The sequence below is a fragment of the Taudactylus pleione genome, unplaced genomic scaffold (genome assembly GCF_031769625.1).
Source record: "Taudactylus pleione unplaced genomic scaffold, aTauple2 ptg000302l, whole genome shotgun sequence".
Classification (NCBI taxonomy): Eukaryota; Metazoa; Chordata; class Amphibia; order Anura; family Myobatrachidae; genus Taudactylus; species Taudactylus pleione.
The window spans coordinates 11,172,501-11,188,169 of record NW_028284703.1 but is presented as its reverse complement, the minus strand read 5'-3'; the positions used below and the strand labels follow the sequence as shown (position 1 = coordinate 11,188,169).

Here is a 15,669-nt window from a genome sequence, read left to right as displayed (position 1 = left end):
GCCTGAGGATACCCCTGAAAAGGTACCATCGACTGCTGCGGCACCGTGGGGGTTTGCACGTATACCGGCAAACCCGCATAAGGACCCACAGTCTGAGACCCGGGAGGAGACTGCACCAGATGAGTCACACCCGGGGAACGGGGCATGGTAGGCTGGGGCAACGCCCTAGAAGGGGCCGCAGTCGGGACCGCAAGTCGGTCCGCGATTGACGCCAGCACTTGCGTAAACATTGCCCACGGAGGATCCTGCGCCACCGGGGGTTTAGAGGGTCCAGGTACCAACTGGCACCGCCCGCACAGACCGTCCTCAGACAATTCTGCCCCGTCAACCCCTGCCGAACAGCGTCGGCAGGAAAACAACACAGGAGCCTCGGAGCGCTCATTCCCCTCATCAGACATGACACAAACTTTTTTGCAAAAAAAGTGTCTCACCGAAACGAGGTAAGGCGTATAACACCCACGCACTCCCAAGTATGCAACCCAAACAGCCCACAATATGGTACTGAGGAGCACACCGCAGTATGTGACGGACCTCACAAATACGTAGATTTATATAAGTGAGGTACACAGAAAGAACACCCCTCCCCCACGCACCTGCGGGCCGTAGGAGAAGGAAAGGGATAGGTAAAAAGCTGACAGTAAGTAGAAAATAAGCACAGACAGCAGCACTAGCAAAAGTCACATACCATGCAGAGAAGTTATACTCACTGCACCTTCCGCTACAATCAACCTCCCAGATTCAGTGTCTGGGAGGGCTATAGCGCTGCGAACACTGTCCTTTGCAGGGGGAGAGGTACGCAGGGGGACTGGTCCACTGGAAGCCTGCCTGGGAGCTCTGCTATGCTGCCTGAGGAAGATGGCCGCCGGAGAGCTCTGAGGAGGAGTGGCCGAGTGAGAACAGCCCAGCGACGCCAGCACACATGGGCTGAGGGGAGGAGCGCTGAAGCAGGGAAGGCTGCCTCCCCTGCTAGTACTAAACCCCCGGGGAAGCCGGTTCCCCGCCGGTACTTACACCCCGGGGGCCAGCGGACACGTGGGGTATGCCTGAAGAGGGGGAGCCCGCCGCCGCTACTAGCGCCGCCGGTCTGTCCCCAGAGACCGGCGGCATGAAGACTGCATTTTCCCCGCGTGCAGCGCTGACAGCGCTGCACGCGGCTTACCTGGCCCCTTCAGTCCGGCAGCAGTCCTTGGGTGGTCCCGGAGCCACGCTAGCACTGACTCCGGGGTCCCGCTGCGATCCCCGGATCAGTACCGGCGTCGCAGCGCCAGCGGGGCTGTTGGAGCAGCAGCATAGACGTCCAGATGGACAGTCTGATGCTGCCGCTCTGAAGACAGTAAAAATAAAATAATAAAATCTTTTTTTTTTTAAATAAAGAATAAAGCTTAGGGGCTGCTTATGCAGCCCCACTGCGCAGGGTGACCCGACTCCGGCCGGGCACCAACTAAAACTGAGGTGCCTGTGGCCGGGGCGGGGTATAGAGGAGGACGGACTCAAGTGCATCCTGGGAGCAGCAAAGGTTTAACTGCGTGGTGCCCATGGATCCAGATCCAGCTATACCCCAAGGTCAACCCTGTGGACCCCCTATGGACCCTGAAGAAGAAATAAGATTGTCCTCACAGATATGGAAGGATATATTTCTATATTTATATTGAATACATGAAATGTTACTCTTATGTCTGATCGTTATAGGATTATATTTGTCTTTAACTCAAGTTGGACGTAATGGAAATCGGTTTTGTTGCCAGGGACAATTTCTGTCTGTTTAGTTACAGAATGGCATGAGTGTTTTACACAATTTATGCATTTTTACTAATTTTGCCAATGTTTGCTCACTCATTGACATCTACTTATTTATACCGGATTTGCTTTCGACAATGATGGACTTACTTTTGATTAGAATCTTATATACAAAAATAAACCACTTTACACTATGCAGCGACAACCCCTCCCATCTTCTCTTCTTTCCTTTTGCAAACTGTACTGGAGCCAGGACAGGATGTGACTGGGATATACACGTTCGGCTTCGGGTAACAATTTTCCTCCACATTGCATAGAGCAGCTTTCCCAATGCATGAAGCTTCTATCTTTTACGTATGATTGTTATTAAAATCAATACAATTCTCAGTTTCCCTTTGTTGGCTCACTGGCTGGAACATTAATTGACACTTTTTTTGTCAAGTGATATTTTTACTACACAAATAAGAGCGCCAACACCCACGCTGCCCTAACCACAAATCAGTTCCTGGTCACAACACAGCGCTGAGTGCATTCTTCCTATATACGTACGGTACATATGGGGTATGAGGCAGAAGTAGAAGCAAGATGGACTTTATACAGATGTGCCCACATACATCTATCCTCCGTGCGCTACAAGTCGTGCCACACAACGCGGGAGCTAGTGTGACTCGGTAGCGCCAATGTCTTTCCGTGCATATTTTTTACCTTGATTATTCGCAGAGCAATGCGACTAGAAATCACAAGCAGCTTACGCAGATTAAAATGACATGCAGCATGCCTATGTTCTGTGTGCGTCTGCGGATGTATCTGTAGTGTTACAGCCACTGACACTAACGTAGTCTTTAGCGTGCAGATACACCCGAACACAGAACATAGGATTGCTGCATGTCATTGTAATCAGCAGAAGCTGCTTGTGCCATCTAGTCACATCATTGTGCGAATAAGACACATTTGAAGGTAAAAAGACACACGAAAAGACACTGCCATAACTTTCATGAACACCCGAGGGGCCGTGGACAGTCCAATGGGTAACGCCTGAAATTGGTAGTGTCTGGCCTGGACAGCATACCTGTTGATAATTGGTTGATAACCTGTTGAAAATGTTGATAATTCTTTTGTATAGGGGATATGTAAATAGGCATCCTGTATATCCAGTGATGCCATAAAGTCCTCTGGTTGCAAAACTATAAAAATAAAAGTTAATAAAACTAAATTAAATAAACATTGGGGAACCACCTAAAGTAGCCCCCCCTATAAACTGGTGCCCAGCTCCTGCCAGCACCAAACTCAAACTGAGGTCCAGTGGCAGAGGTATAGAGGTGAGGAGTTTGTGTGTTTGGTGCCCAGACTCTCCTCTCCAAGCTATACCCGGTCATCCCTGTAAAGAAGAAAAAGACGCTTTACGACGGCTTAGTCACAAGAACTGTGGCGCACCAAGAGGGACTATTTATCGCGATTACAGAAGAGGTGTATACGTCGGTCCAAGTATCCTATATATCATCAACTGCTGCACTGAAAAACTACAGTCTGCTAAGTCACGATGGATAGAAGGAAAGAGTATTGCAGCATCAACAGGAATGCAAGCAAACGACCGATCGTAAATTAGCTATTAGTGCAATTATTTAAAACCATAAATATCAACACTGGATGAAATCATGTCAACATAAATACACTTTACTAAATAATTATATGAACTTATATGTAATAGTACGCATTTGGGATATTGCATTTAAGACAAAAGTATTCGCTATAAACACAGCACACATAAATACAAGGATACCTGAAAACAGGATTTTGGTACTTACCGGTAAATCTGTTTCTCCGATTCCACAGGGGACAGTGGAGCTACGACACTGGGCTATAGACATGGGTAGAGTAGAGCCTGGCACTTTAAGCATTATAAAAGTGTGACTGGCTCCTCCCCTTCTATGCCCCAACAGCTCCAGTTTTTAAAATGTGCCCGAAAGAGCCGAAGCACTGTGGGGGTCCAGCCCTATTGGAACTTTATTTTATATTTTTTATTTATTTTATCACGTTATGAGGACAGGCAGGCTGATTCTGTGACAGCCTGCCTGCTACGAGGAAGCAGCTGGGGTGGGTACCGCCTCGGCTACTGCTGCCAGTGTCCGGTGCCCCAAAGAAAACACCTGTGAGACCTCAGTCTCAGTGAGGCCCGCCACAGCACACTGCAGTTTGTGTCCTTGTCCTCACATGTCCTTCAGCCCAGCACCGCAACTGCAGCAGCCGGAGTATATACACCGCTCCAGACTAGCAGGAGCTGTGTTTAAGCCTGGGCTTCAGTGGGCACTTCTGTGGGGGCGAGCAGACGGCTCTGTAGTGCAGCATGGTACACCCGCGGCTGTCACTACCTTCTTAACAGAGTGCCGCCCTGCTGGCCATGACTAGAGCAGTGGGGAGGGCTTAGACACCAGCATTTTACTAGCTCCGGGCCAGTGAATCCGGGTCGGAGGGGGGCAAAGCTTCCTACATAGCGCTCTGCGTACACAAGCGCCACCCTTCTCCTTGCTTCTCACTCCACGTCTATACCCCAGGGTTTGTAGCTCCAGTGTACCCTAGTGAAGTAGAAAAGGGGAAAAGTAATATGGTAGGCGATATACATTACATTTACATGTATACAAACACACAATTTCATGGAGATAAAAAGTTGCATGGAAGACAAATGTGCAAAACAGGATGCACAGGCTTACCGGATTACAACCGATGGTCATTTACAGCTTCTAGTAATCATCCACAATAGAACGCCACACTAAACAAACCCACGTTATTGTGTATAACTTGTGACTAAACAATGCAGTAAATTGAATAGTCCCGGGAACTTCTTCCCGGGGCTATTCAGCATTGCTTTGAATCGCCTCCCCCCATGTTTTTAAGTTTGTGTACCTTCTGCAGAAGTCTATGGCCTCTTTCCTTACATACCTTTATTTCTGTTGCCATTATCATCAGTTGGTCTTAGTACCTGGATTAAACACAAGTATGTTTTAGAATTAAAAAATGAACGGGGAATCAGCACTAACTATTTCTTTATACTATTAAAGGACAAACTTATAAAACAGTCTTATTATAGGACATTACCAAGTTTCAAATGTGACGCTAGTAAGGCTGTTTGTAGACCTCACTATTTGCACAGTTCAATTGTTTTGCTTTATAAGTTTAAATACTGAGGCGGGTGGATATATAGAAGTCTACCAAAAACAGCAAACTGCCTGATAAACTATTTTGTGCTGATGAAAATGTAAAGATCCTCCTGTAATACAGGTCAGCAGATGGACGGGTGGCTAATGGTAAAGGTGGACCCTTCTGTAGTCATCTTAAAAGTTTAGGTGCCCAACCATAGTCCCAACCACAATAAATTAAAACTTGTATATAAACATAGATAGTAATAGATTTTGTAAAATATAGTAGTGCCAACATGGAGAGTCTACTGTATCCGGATATCAGGTCTACACTAGTCAATAGGTCGACACCAGAAATCAAGTCAATAAGTCGACAGGGCTGAAAAAAAACAAAAAAGGTCCACACTTAATTTTTGGGGTTAGGCTATTGGGGCTAGACTAGTGGTTCCCAAACTGGGTGCCTTGAGGCACTTCCAGGGGTGCCTTAAGTTGGTGGTCCAAAACTAAATCAAATTATTTATTGTCCATGTGATAGGCAAAACCAGTGCTGCTAGCTGCCAGTTATAAAATATATGGACAAACAGAGAACAATCCTGTCATCTACCATCACATTAGTGAACCTAAGGAAGACATATCAGCACAATTTACTTAATTTAAACATTTTGCTAAATTCCTCAATAAAAAAAACTTTTGGCCTAGGGTGCTTTGAAAAAAATGTTGATACTCTGGGGTGCCGTGATTCAAGAAAGTTTGGGAACCACTGGGCTAGACCATTGGAATGTCGACCTTTTAACCCTGTCGACCTATTGACTGTCGATCTATTTATTGTCTGACTTCTTAATTTAGACCTCTCAGTCCACACCCAGAGTCTATGATGAATAATATATATAGTAAAATATATTGCATAAGATCACAGTAACAGAGCTGAAAGCTATTCCTGTGTGCTGCACAGGGGCCTAAAAAGTAATAAAAGCTTTTTAAAAATAATTCATTAGAAGATATTTTTATTTTTTTAATGCATGTGCCCCGAATTAAACTATCAGCCCCTCCCTTTGCCATTGTCTGTTTAACCTTAACCCAGCACCCCCACCTCTCGTTCAGCAAATCACTACTGTTTATGCCACAAAGACATTTGTTATCGCCATCAGACAAGGATCACTGATACTTTATCAGGCTATATAGCAGTACATACATCTTGACGGCACTCTGCTTCCGAAGATCGTTTCTTCGCCGATGACTCTACAAGAGAGCGAGGGAACACATGAATACGCAGACTGACTAAAGCATACAGGAATATGAAGAAATTTGGCATGCTTACCGGCATCTGAGTGACGCCTTTTTGGGGGCCTGCCTCGTTTTCTCTTCTCCGTGTCAACTTTAGGCTCCGGTTCCTAATGTAAAAGGGAGAAAGAAAAAAAAAAGAAAAAAATCTGAGTATCCATAGCAACCGCAATGTTCTCTTAGCAGAGATTCACAACTCGCTTCTTAGGCAGAAAGTTCTGTTTCTCCCATACATAAGGTGCTGCTCTCCAATACGGGATTTAAACAAAAGGTCGACAACGATAAGGTAAACACTACAATGTCTACAATGATGTCTTTCATTGTTAAAATGTCGATGGGCAACATGTTGCCATTCTCAGAACGTTGACAGGTGAAATGTTAGCATTGCTAGAATGTCGACATTAGCGTTAGGCTGAGGGCGGAAGGGTTAGAATTAGGCTGCTAGGGGGAGGGGAGGGGGGTGTTGGAGGAGTTTAGGTTAGACACTAGAGGGAGGATTAGATTATGGATAGGGGAGAAATACTCCCCCGATTGGCGGAGGATGGGAGATCTGAGCTGCAAGTCACAGTCACATGACCGTCGGGACCCGGAAGATGCAGCTGGAGCCGTCGGGAGCAGGCAAGTCACCACCGGGCCACAAGGGACGATCTAATAAGTTGGCAATTTATCACTGTCTACATGATGGCTGTCGACATATCATACCCAACCCACCCAATACCTACTGATCTGCTATAAACACAAGTTGCTTTATGCCAAAACCTGAGATACTATATTTAAATTTGTTACATTTTCTGTGTTGATTATGTTCCGTTATTATCGGTTTGCTACCTTTTGCAAAAAAATTGGTGATAACTCTGCCACAGGCAGTTCTCAAAAATGGGTGGACGAAGCACCAGCAGTTCTCAATTGCTAGACGGAACTCTGAACACTGGCCCTGATTCAGAGCCGGACGCTCTGAATCAGGGCCGTCCTTGTTTTTCAGAGCGGCCTCCTCGCCGCTCGCATAGCTGTGGGTGACCACCCACAGCTATAGCAAGAGGCCAGGAAGATGGTCGCGATGGTCAAGACCATCGCGACCATCAGGCTTACGACGAGACCCTTGTGGTAGGGTCTCGTTGCCGCAAGCCCAAGAGTGCTTTTGGCTCTAACAGAGCCGAAAGCACTCCCACTGACATCACTGACAGTGGGGCCGGCCCCAGACGGTAGGCGTTCCCATGGGAACGCCTCCGTCTGGGCAGCCACGCCCCCAGCCCGCCCACCAAAGGGGGCGTGCTGTCACTCAACATCGACTGCACGCCCCCCTTTGGTACGAGACCCGGAGCGACGGATTGCCCGTCGCTATCCGGGTCTCGCGCATGCGCACTGGGCCACCATCGACCCGCTTGCGAGCGGCTCTGAATCAGGCCCACAGCTCCTTGATTTGTCTGCTCCATGTGAATGCAGATGATGTGAGTCCTCCCAATTCTGCACTATTCTCACACAAAAGCAGGCTGCCTTCCTTCATTGGCCAAGTGCTCACAAGGCCGGAGAACGGAGGCAGAGGAAGGTGGCTGTCGGTTATAAGGACAGTGCAGCGCCCTCGCAGGAGCTCCTCGCTTATTGGACTAGATTCTCATCAACAGACACAATGTGTTAAATGCCATAGCTTACTTGGAGAACAATTCTAGATATCATAAAAATCAAAGAATAATAAACGTATAGACACTAAAATAAATTTTCCGAGTTAGAATAATTTATTTGTTTGAATTCGGTCTACCCTCTTGCCATTATAAGATGGCACTTTCTTCTCTATTAAAGACTGACAATTTATGCAGTTTGAAATGAAAGACGAAAAAAAAAACCCCAACAAACAATAAAAAGCTAACGCACCTTTTCAGTTTTTGTACTTGGTTGATTTTCTTCCACTTTCTCTTTATTTACAACCTTATCCTCCTGATTTTTCTTACTAGGTTCTTCATCTGAAAAAGAGAAAAGGTTACCAGTTGTACTTCTAGGGCGGCTCTCAGTGAAGGGCAATGCTCTGTGTATGTCCGCAACCGAAAAAGGGGCGTGTCCTTGAGACATGCCTTTTCATGTCTTTAGGGGGCGTGTCCAGTACTCACGGAGATGCTGGGCTGCCACCAAGCTCTCCCCGCAGTGTGAATAGAGGTCATACGCCAACCACCGCGGGCCACTGTAGCCTGCGGGTGGAGACGACTGTTTCAGCAGGGTGCCATTATAAGGACAGGGCGCATTTTAGCGACTTCGAAGGGTAGGGCTCGGCACCCCGCTGAAACGGTCTATTGAGAACACTCAAATGCCGTATTACAAACTCCTGCTGCCACATCCGGGAAAAGGTGAAATGACTACTCCACTCAACTACAAAAGTAACTGTTAATTTTTCTGCCAAGGACCAGATCATCATTTGCGGGCCATACAAAATTATCACTTAAAAATTAGCCTGCTATATTACTGCTTCTCTTTGGTGAGGCGTGCGAGGTTAGCTGGCCTCCATCTTACTTACTCCTTTGGTGGGCTCGTGGGAGTCTAGAGCAGTGATTCCCAACCTCGGTCCTCAAGGCACACTAACCGTCCTGGTTTTAGTGATATCCATGCTTGAACACAGGTGGTTAAATCAAAATAACTAAGATACTAATTAAGTTACCTGTGCTCAAATATGGCTATCCTTAAAACCTGGACTGTTAGTGTACCTTGAGGACCGTGGTTGGGAACCCCTGGTCTAGAGGGACAGTCCCGATGGTCAGGTGACAGGCAAGGTGGAAGGGCAGCCCTGGGTTCCTCTCAGTCTAGCACTGATGTAAACAGCCCGGCCCTGCTGATGACAGCCCTGTACAGCCCTGCTGCGCTGCCGCTGAGAGGGAGAGTCCCCTGTATGCCCGCTTCGCTACCTTCCGCCGCTGAGGGAGAGAGCCCTGAACGCCCGCTGCGCTGCCTGCTGCTGCAGTGGGTGAGAGAGCCACAGCCGGGTCAGACAAAATGATTTTGCGGGTCGTATACGTACATTCCCCATCCCTGATATATAGGATCAACTAACACTTCAAATTTGATAGCACATTGGAAAAAAATGAGACTAACCCGAATGAGGTATTGGACGAATGTCTTCAGGGACATCAACATTTGCAGTATTCAGGGTTTCTTCTGCTTGTGTAACAGTGAGATCATCTTGGTTTGTTCCAGAAGCTCCATGAGTATCTTCAAGCTCATTGCTAGATTTATCAGAAGCTATAAATGTACTGTCCGATATGTTTCCCAATTCAAGAACTGACGTAGTCTCTTCGTATACATCAGATGTTTCAATCACAATCGGCTTTTCCACCAATGCAGCGGGCACAACTTCTTGGTTGTTTGTAGAAACAGTTTTGGCTTTGTCGTCATCCTCTAAATTCTGTTCCAAGGAAACCCCATTGTTTTCATTACTGAACTCACCACCCACTGATAGATCCGTAGATTCCACATCAGTCATGGGTTGTGCTTCTACAAAATTTTCCATTCCTTCATCTAAAGATGTGTTGATCAGATCATTACTCTTCTCGGAGGCTTGAGGCTCCTCAGAAACATTATCTGGCTCTGTAATGTGATCATGGTTTTGTCCTTGCTCAGAACCATAAAGTTTATTTTTAGAGATTTCAACCCAGGGTCCAGATGCAGTAGCATCACATAGAGTAATACTTTCGGCTGAAGCACGAGTAGTACATTCATTTTCTGTTATTTCTGATGTGATGGTGTAGACTGCATCACTTTCAAGTATTTGCCTATTAAGTGTCTCATCCACCTCTTGATCATTTGTTTCTTCTTCTGGATTCAAATTCAGGTTATTACTATGACTTTCAACAGCATGTATTACACTAGCTGAATTGTGCTCTACAGAAATTGAGAATGAAGAATCTTCACCTGCTGTTCCGGAACTAGTTACAAATCCTTCACCCTCGTCCTCCTCTTCCTTAGCCCCAGTGCTTGTGATGGCACTTTCATCATCTTCTGTAACGGCTCTGGAGTCACTGGTTTCTATGCTGCTCATTATAGTCCCACTTTCATTACTTTCCGTGGCAGAGCACGCGTGGTCTTCTTGTCTTCTAACAACTCTCAGCACTTTTTCACCATAATTTTCTTCAGTTATACCTGTACTAGTCACAGCCCCTTCACCTTCTTCTAACACAGGCTGATTAGTTGGCCTTACAGCTTCATGATCAGAACCTACATCTGCCATGATTTCATAAAGTGCATTTTCAACAGAAGCATTTCTCTGTGGATCTTCAGAGGCTCTGTTGTCAACAGATGTCTCCGACACCTGATCTTCATTGATGTCTAAGCCACTAGTGTGAGAAACTGATACTTCATCTACTGGAAAGTGAATGGCTATGTTGCTTACATCAGTAACAACTCCATGGCCAAAGGCTTCAGACACTTCCCTAGTCCCAGGAGAGGCTCTTGCTTCGGTACCAGCACTAGTCACAATACCATCAGTTTCTCCATCTCCGAGCTGCCTCGTCTCCTGCCTAGATATATTAACATGCTTTTGTTCTTCAGAGCTAGCGCTACTCACAGCATCCTCCTTCTCATCAGTTTTTTCGTGACCTATTTCATCTACACCATCTTCAGAATTTCTTTCAACACATTCAGGATCATCATTAGCGTCTGCACTAGAGAGTAGAACAGCAACTTCTTCTGAAGTACCAGTAATTGCGGAGTTACTGTTGTTGCCTACAAAACTCGATTCTGCAGCCATCTCTATTGATCGACAACTGGTTTCGTTATTCAGCGTATCATCTACATCACTAACAACCAGGTCACTCTCCCTCTCTGTGCTGGAAGAGGTTGTAGCATCGTCAATGGTTGGTCTGTCTACAGATGCTTCTGGTCTGATTTCTTGGGTGCCACCATCACCAAAACTTGAAGAACTAGCAGCTTCCTCATTTTTGGATGGAATTGAAGCCTGATTCATTCCATCCAAACTACTGTCCATCATATTATCTGATGATGTTGCATTGTCTTCCCCATTATCCAAGGATTCCATGGCATTGCTTGAACTGGCTGCTGTGGCTTCACTATTGACCTCTTCTCTGCATTTAACCTCCCCTGACTCAATGTTAATGGTTGTGGAGGTTGTGGCATAAGCATTATTGTTCAAAATAACGTCACATGTTTTATCATCTTCAATACTGCTATCCATCATATTACTGGACGTGGCTGCCTGTTCACTTACTTTATCTGCATAGACAATACTTTCCACATTCTCTTTCATTTCATCAGCTGCCATAGTACTTGAGGATGCAGGTACTCCATCATGCATTACTGTCTCTTCTTTACATACTCTTCCCAAAGTGTCTGAAGAAGTTGCAGTGTTTGTTCTATTATCCATGCCTGTTGAAAACCTCAGGTCCTCTCCTGTACTGCTGTCCATGGCAACGCTTGAGGATGCCATAGGTTGTGTGCTGTGGCTTAGATTTGCACAACTATTAGCAGAGTTGCTAGATGAAGTTGCTGTAGTATCCGTACTGTTTCCAGGAGATCTATCAAACTGCTCAGCTCTACTGTTCATTGCAAAGCTTGAAGATGCAGTAGCTTCTGTGTTATCAGAGCTTAATGTTACGGCGTCCAGTCTGTGCTGAGTATTACTTTGACTGAAAGAGCTTGAGGAGGATGCAGCTTCATCACCAACATTTTGTGATTGAATCAAAGACTCTCCACTGCTCGAAGAGGCAGTATTATCCTTTTCCTTTCTCTGTTCCACATATTGATTTTCAGGACTTTGATCTCCCCCACTACTAGAACAGCTACCAGTATACAGCTTGCTGCCAATTGAGACTGACACCTCAGTGCTACTGTCCATAGCAAGATCAGACGAGTTCCCTGGATACTCTTTGAGAGTTCCCGAAGAGATAATGTCCATACAGTTGTCATTTACACCATCTTGCTGTGTGCTTGAAGTGGCGCGAGTATTTTTACTGTCTTCCACATTACTAAAGTTATGTTTGCTCCTGGTACGTAGGCTACTAGAAGAACTTGCTGCATTGTCACTCTCTCTTTCTAGGGGATTTTTAAGCCATTCGCTAGAGTCATCAGCCAAGCTGCAATCCATTACGTTACTGGATGAAGCAGCTATATTTTCACTATCTATTTCGGAAGAGACTAGAGAGACTTCAAAGTTCAATTCTCTGCTGCTATTTATCACGTTACTGGAAGACGTAGCTGTGTGCCTTTCTGAAATACCAAGTCTGTCGCTCTCTGCTGCGGTGCTTGAAGAAGAGGTAGCTGCATGAGTTGTTATATGTTCAGAAACGCAAAGTGCTCCATAACTTTCTGAAGACGTTGCTACGTGGGTGACAACGGTTTCAGAACCATCACTTTCTGCTGGAGTGTCAGAAGAAGTTGCTGTGTGAGTAAAGTTGTTTAAAGCTTCTAAAGTAAGAGCATGTCCTTCTGCACTGTTAGAGGATGATGTGGCATTATCTTGGGCACTTTCAGAAGATCCACTGTTGGCACTGGATGAAGTGGCAGCCTTAAGGGTAATGATGCCTACTTTTTCGGGTGTAACATCGCTTGTACTTTGAGAACAAGTTGCTGTACCGTCTGCGCTCTTTACAGATGAAAGCACAGGGTCTAGAAAAGTACGTTCATTACAAGGCTTCCTATCAGAACTTGAGGAAGTGGTGGCATCTTCAAAGCTATTTTCTGATAACACAGTAAAATATCCATCATCTTCAACAAAGTTGCCATCAGCGGAAGCAGAGGAAGTATATTCCCTACTGTTATTGAGGTTAATGGTGTTCCTTTCAGAGGAGCTTTTATCGGGGCTGTTCTCCATTGGTGTGTTGGAAGATGTTGCAGCATCCTCGCTACCAATTCTTAAATCATCATTCCGGTTGATAACAGAGCTAGAAGAAGTGGCTGTTTCTTCACATTCATTTTCCTTTGTACTCTGGTTATCGACTCCATAATCCACATGGACATGACTACTAGACTCTCCATGACCGATTTCTATAATGCTGCTCCCTATTCTTTCCGTACAAGTCACGTTCACAGAACAACCTTCTCCTTCAACGGTAAAACCATCTTGGTTTGCAATGCCTCTGTCATTATATTCGGGCCCAGAGGCTTCAATTTCCATAGCAGAAATTTCCCCGTCTACATCATTCCCTGTTACAAGATTGTCCAATTCCGAAATATCTATGGGAATCAGAATGTTTGGACTTTCCTTCTTGATGGCCTCCTTCATGCCATTTGCATCTTCTTCTGCTAAGTCACTTGTGGAAATTTCACCGTCATTTGAATCGGTTATTTCAGAATATATTTCAGCGGGAGATAAACAGGAATGGTCAATGTGATGGGGTTCTAGACAAGATTCCCTCTGTTCCCGAGCAGAACTTTCTAACCCACTTTCAGAGTTTGATTTTCTGGTTCTCTTAGAAGGGACTCCGAAATCACTCTCTTTTGGCACATCTTTATTGGTATCTACTATTGGTAATGTTCTTGAAATCGGTTTATAGGCACCACTTGATATGGTGTCCTTCGAATCACTGACTCCATGTTTCGTCTTTGACTTTAGCGCAGAGGTTTTAGTCGAGGTAGTTGTTTCGGAAACAGAATGAGGGCTTTCATTATCAGGATTTGATACTGCAACCTTTGGTTCAACGCATGCTTTTTCAGTGATATCTACGTGTAGTTTCCCAGTCTTTTTGTTCTCTCTATCTTTTAAATCTCCGGAAACTAGCGCCATACTAAAACTGTCACTTTCGCTATCCGCTTTTGAAGTTTTCTTTGTACCGGCACCTTTAGAGCTTTCATTTTTATACTCTGTAGAAATTTTTTTACTTGACTTCCGTTCAGAGCTGCTACATTGCTCTTGTATCCTTTTGTCATCTGGATATTTAGTAGATTTTTCCTCTGATTTGCTACCATCGCCTTTTCGTCTAATGTCCTTGTGACTATGCTTGGAGTTTGTACTTTTCTCTCCAGAATATTTCTTCTCCAATTTAGAAGATGAACGATCCCTGTTATCATGTTGAGATCTTTCCTTTGCTTTATCAACAGAATGTTTGGATTTCTGACTTGTTTCTTTGGCTACATTGCTTGAAGTCTGTGCACTTATGCTGTATCTCCTTTCATCACCATCTCGATCTTCAGACTTCGATTTTCGATACTTATCTGTAGAACCTTCCACTACAGCCTTATCTTTCTCACTCTTTTGGGATGCATCATCTTGGTCATTTTGTTTAGATGATTTGCTAGCAGTTTTAAACTTTGCTTTGGTAGGAGTCCTCTCTTCTGAGCAGCTATGTGCTCTCTTTTTGCTTTTGTCAACGTTGGTCTCTTGCCTAGAAGTAGAGTTGGCCGAGTCAGCTTCATTTTTATCATCAGATGAGGACTTGGAGATTTTCTGGGATGAACTGTGTGACCTTGAAGAACTCTGAGAATCTCTGTGTTGTCTGGTATCACTAGATGACCGTTTATACAGTTTCTCGGGTCTAGACTTTTCAGTGGACCGATGTCTATTTTCATCAGTTCTGCTAGCATGGTCAGATGTTCGGTCATCTCTGCTGGATGAGGAAGACTTTCCATCGCTCTTCTGCTTGTTTTTCCGTTCAGATCGCTCTTCAGAGCTAGACTTACTTTGGCTATGTTTATGCAAGTTGTCGTCTTTAAAAGCCTGCTTAGATCTCTGAGATGCTAGATCACTACTTCCTTGCTTGTGTGTACTGTCTGTTCGGTGTCTGTACTTAGAAGACGAACGTTCCTCAGAGTAAGTCCGTTCACGCTCATTACTATAAGATTTGGGCTCTTTTCGTGGAGTGTTCTTTGTTTCACCATCGTTTGTTTCTTTTTTTGATGGCTTTTCAGGCTTGAGGGCAGTTCGGTGCTTTTGCTGCTCCTCGGAGGTAGAGTCAAGTCTCTCTACATGCTTTCGTGGATCAGATGTCTCATTGTCTTCTGTTTTCTCTACAAATGAAGCCGCTTTCTTTTTAAATTCTCTGTCTATTCTGGAATCACTTTTACATTCTTCTGTGGATTCCAATTTTCTAGAGTGTTTATTATCATCCCTTCCAGAATTAGATTTGGAGTCTCTTGTGGATGATGATGATGTTCTCTCCTGTGACTAAAAAAAAAAAAAAAAAAGTGGAAAGATGTAGAAGTCATATATACTATTCAAGTATCACTGAAGATATATAGCAAAGAGAGTGTGAAGAATTTATATACACAGAAGTGAAATATTTTCTCCACATTGACAGGTTCTGTTCAACAAAGCACACTTATAATGTACACAATGGACATAAAAATGCAAAGGCAACTTACATTAATGATTGAAATATGAGCCGGATTCTTTTTAAAAAATAATTGTGCGCCAAATATATCTACCAAAATATTATTTGCTTATTTTGCTCATATACATTTTGGCAGTTCTCATGGCAAAGACCAGTGGTACTCATAAAATCAGCTTCCATTGCCATGTTTTGACAAAGCAGGGGTATCCCCAACAGGTCATGTTTTCAGAATTTATTTAATCATGCAAAGAAGAGAT

The 15,669-nt window shown here is 44.6% G+C and overlaps 1 protein-coding gene across 1 annotated transcript in view; it reads right to left on the bottom strand.

Moving 5' to 3' along the window:
* The window catches only part of BOD1L1 (biorientation of chromosomes in cell division 1 like 1), a 71,181-nt gene that overhangs the window by 18,216 nt on the left and 37,296 nt on the right, over positions 1-15,669 (bottom strand). The window contains exons 10-14 of the mRNA XM_088482997.1: positions 9,228-15,246; positions 8,022-8,110; positions 6,190-6,262; positions 6,064-6,110; positions 4,675-4,714 (exon numbers count right to left, since the gene is read on the bottom strand). Coding sequence (XP_088339123.1) covers positions 4,675-4,714; positions 6,064-6,110; positions 6,190-6,262; positions 8,022-8,110; positions 9,228-15,246 — 6,268 coding nt within the window. The remainder of the gene's footprint in view (positions 1-4,674; positions 4,715-6,063; positions 6,111-6,189; positions 6,263-8,021; positions 8,111-9,227; positions 15,247-15,669) is intronic.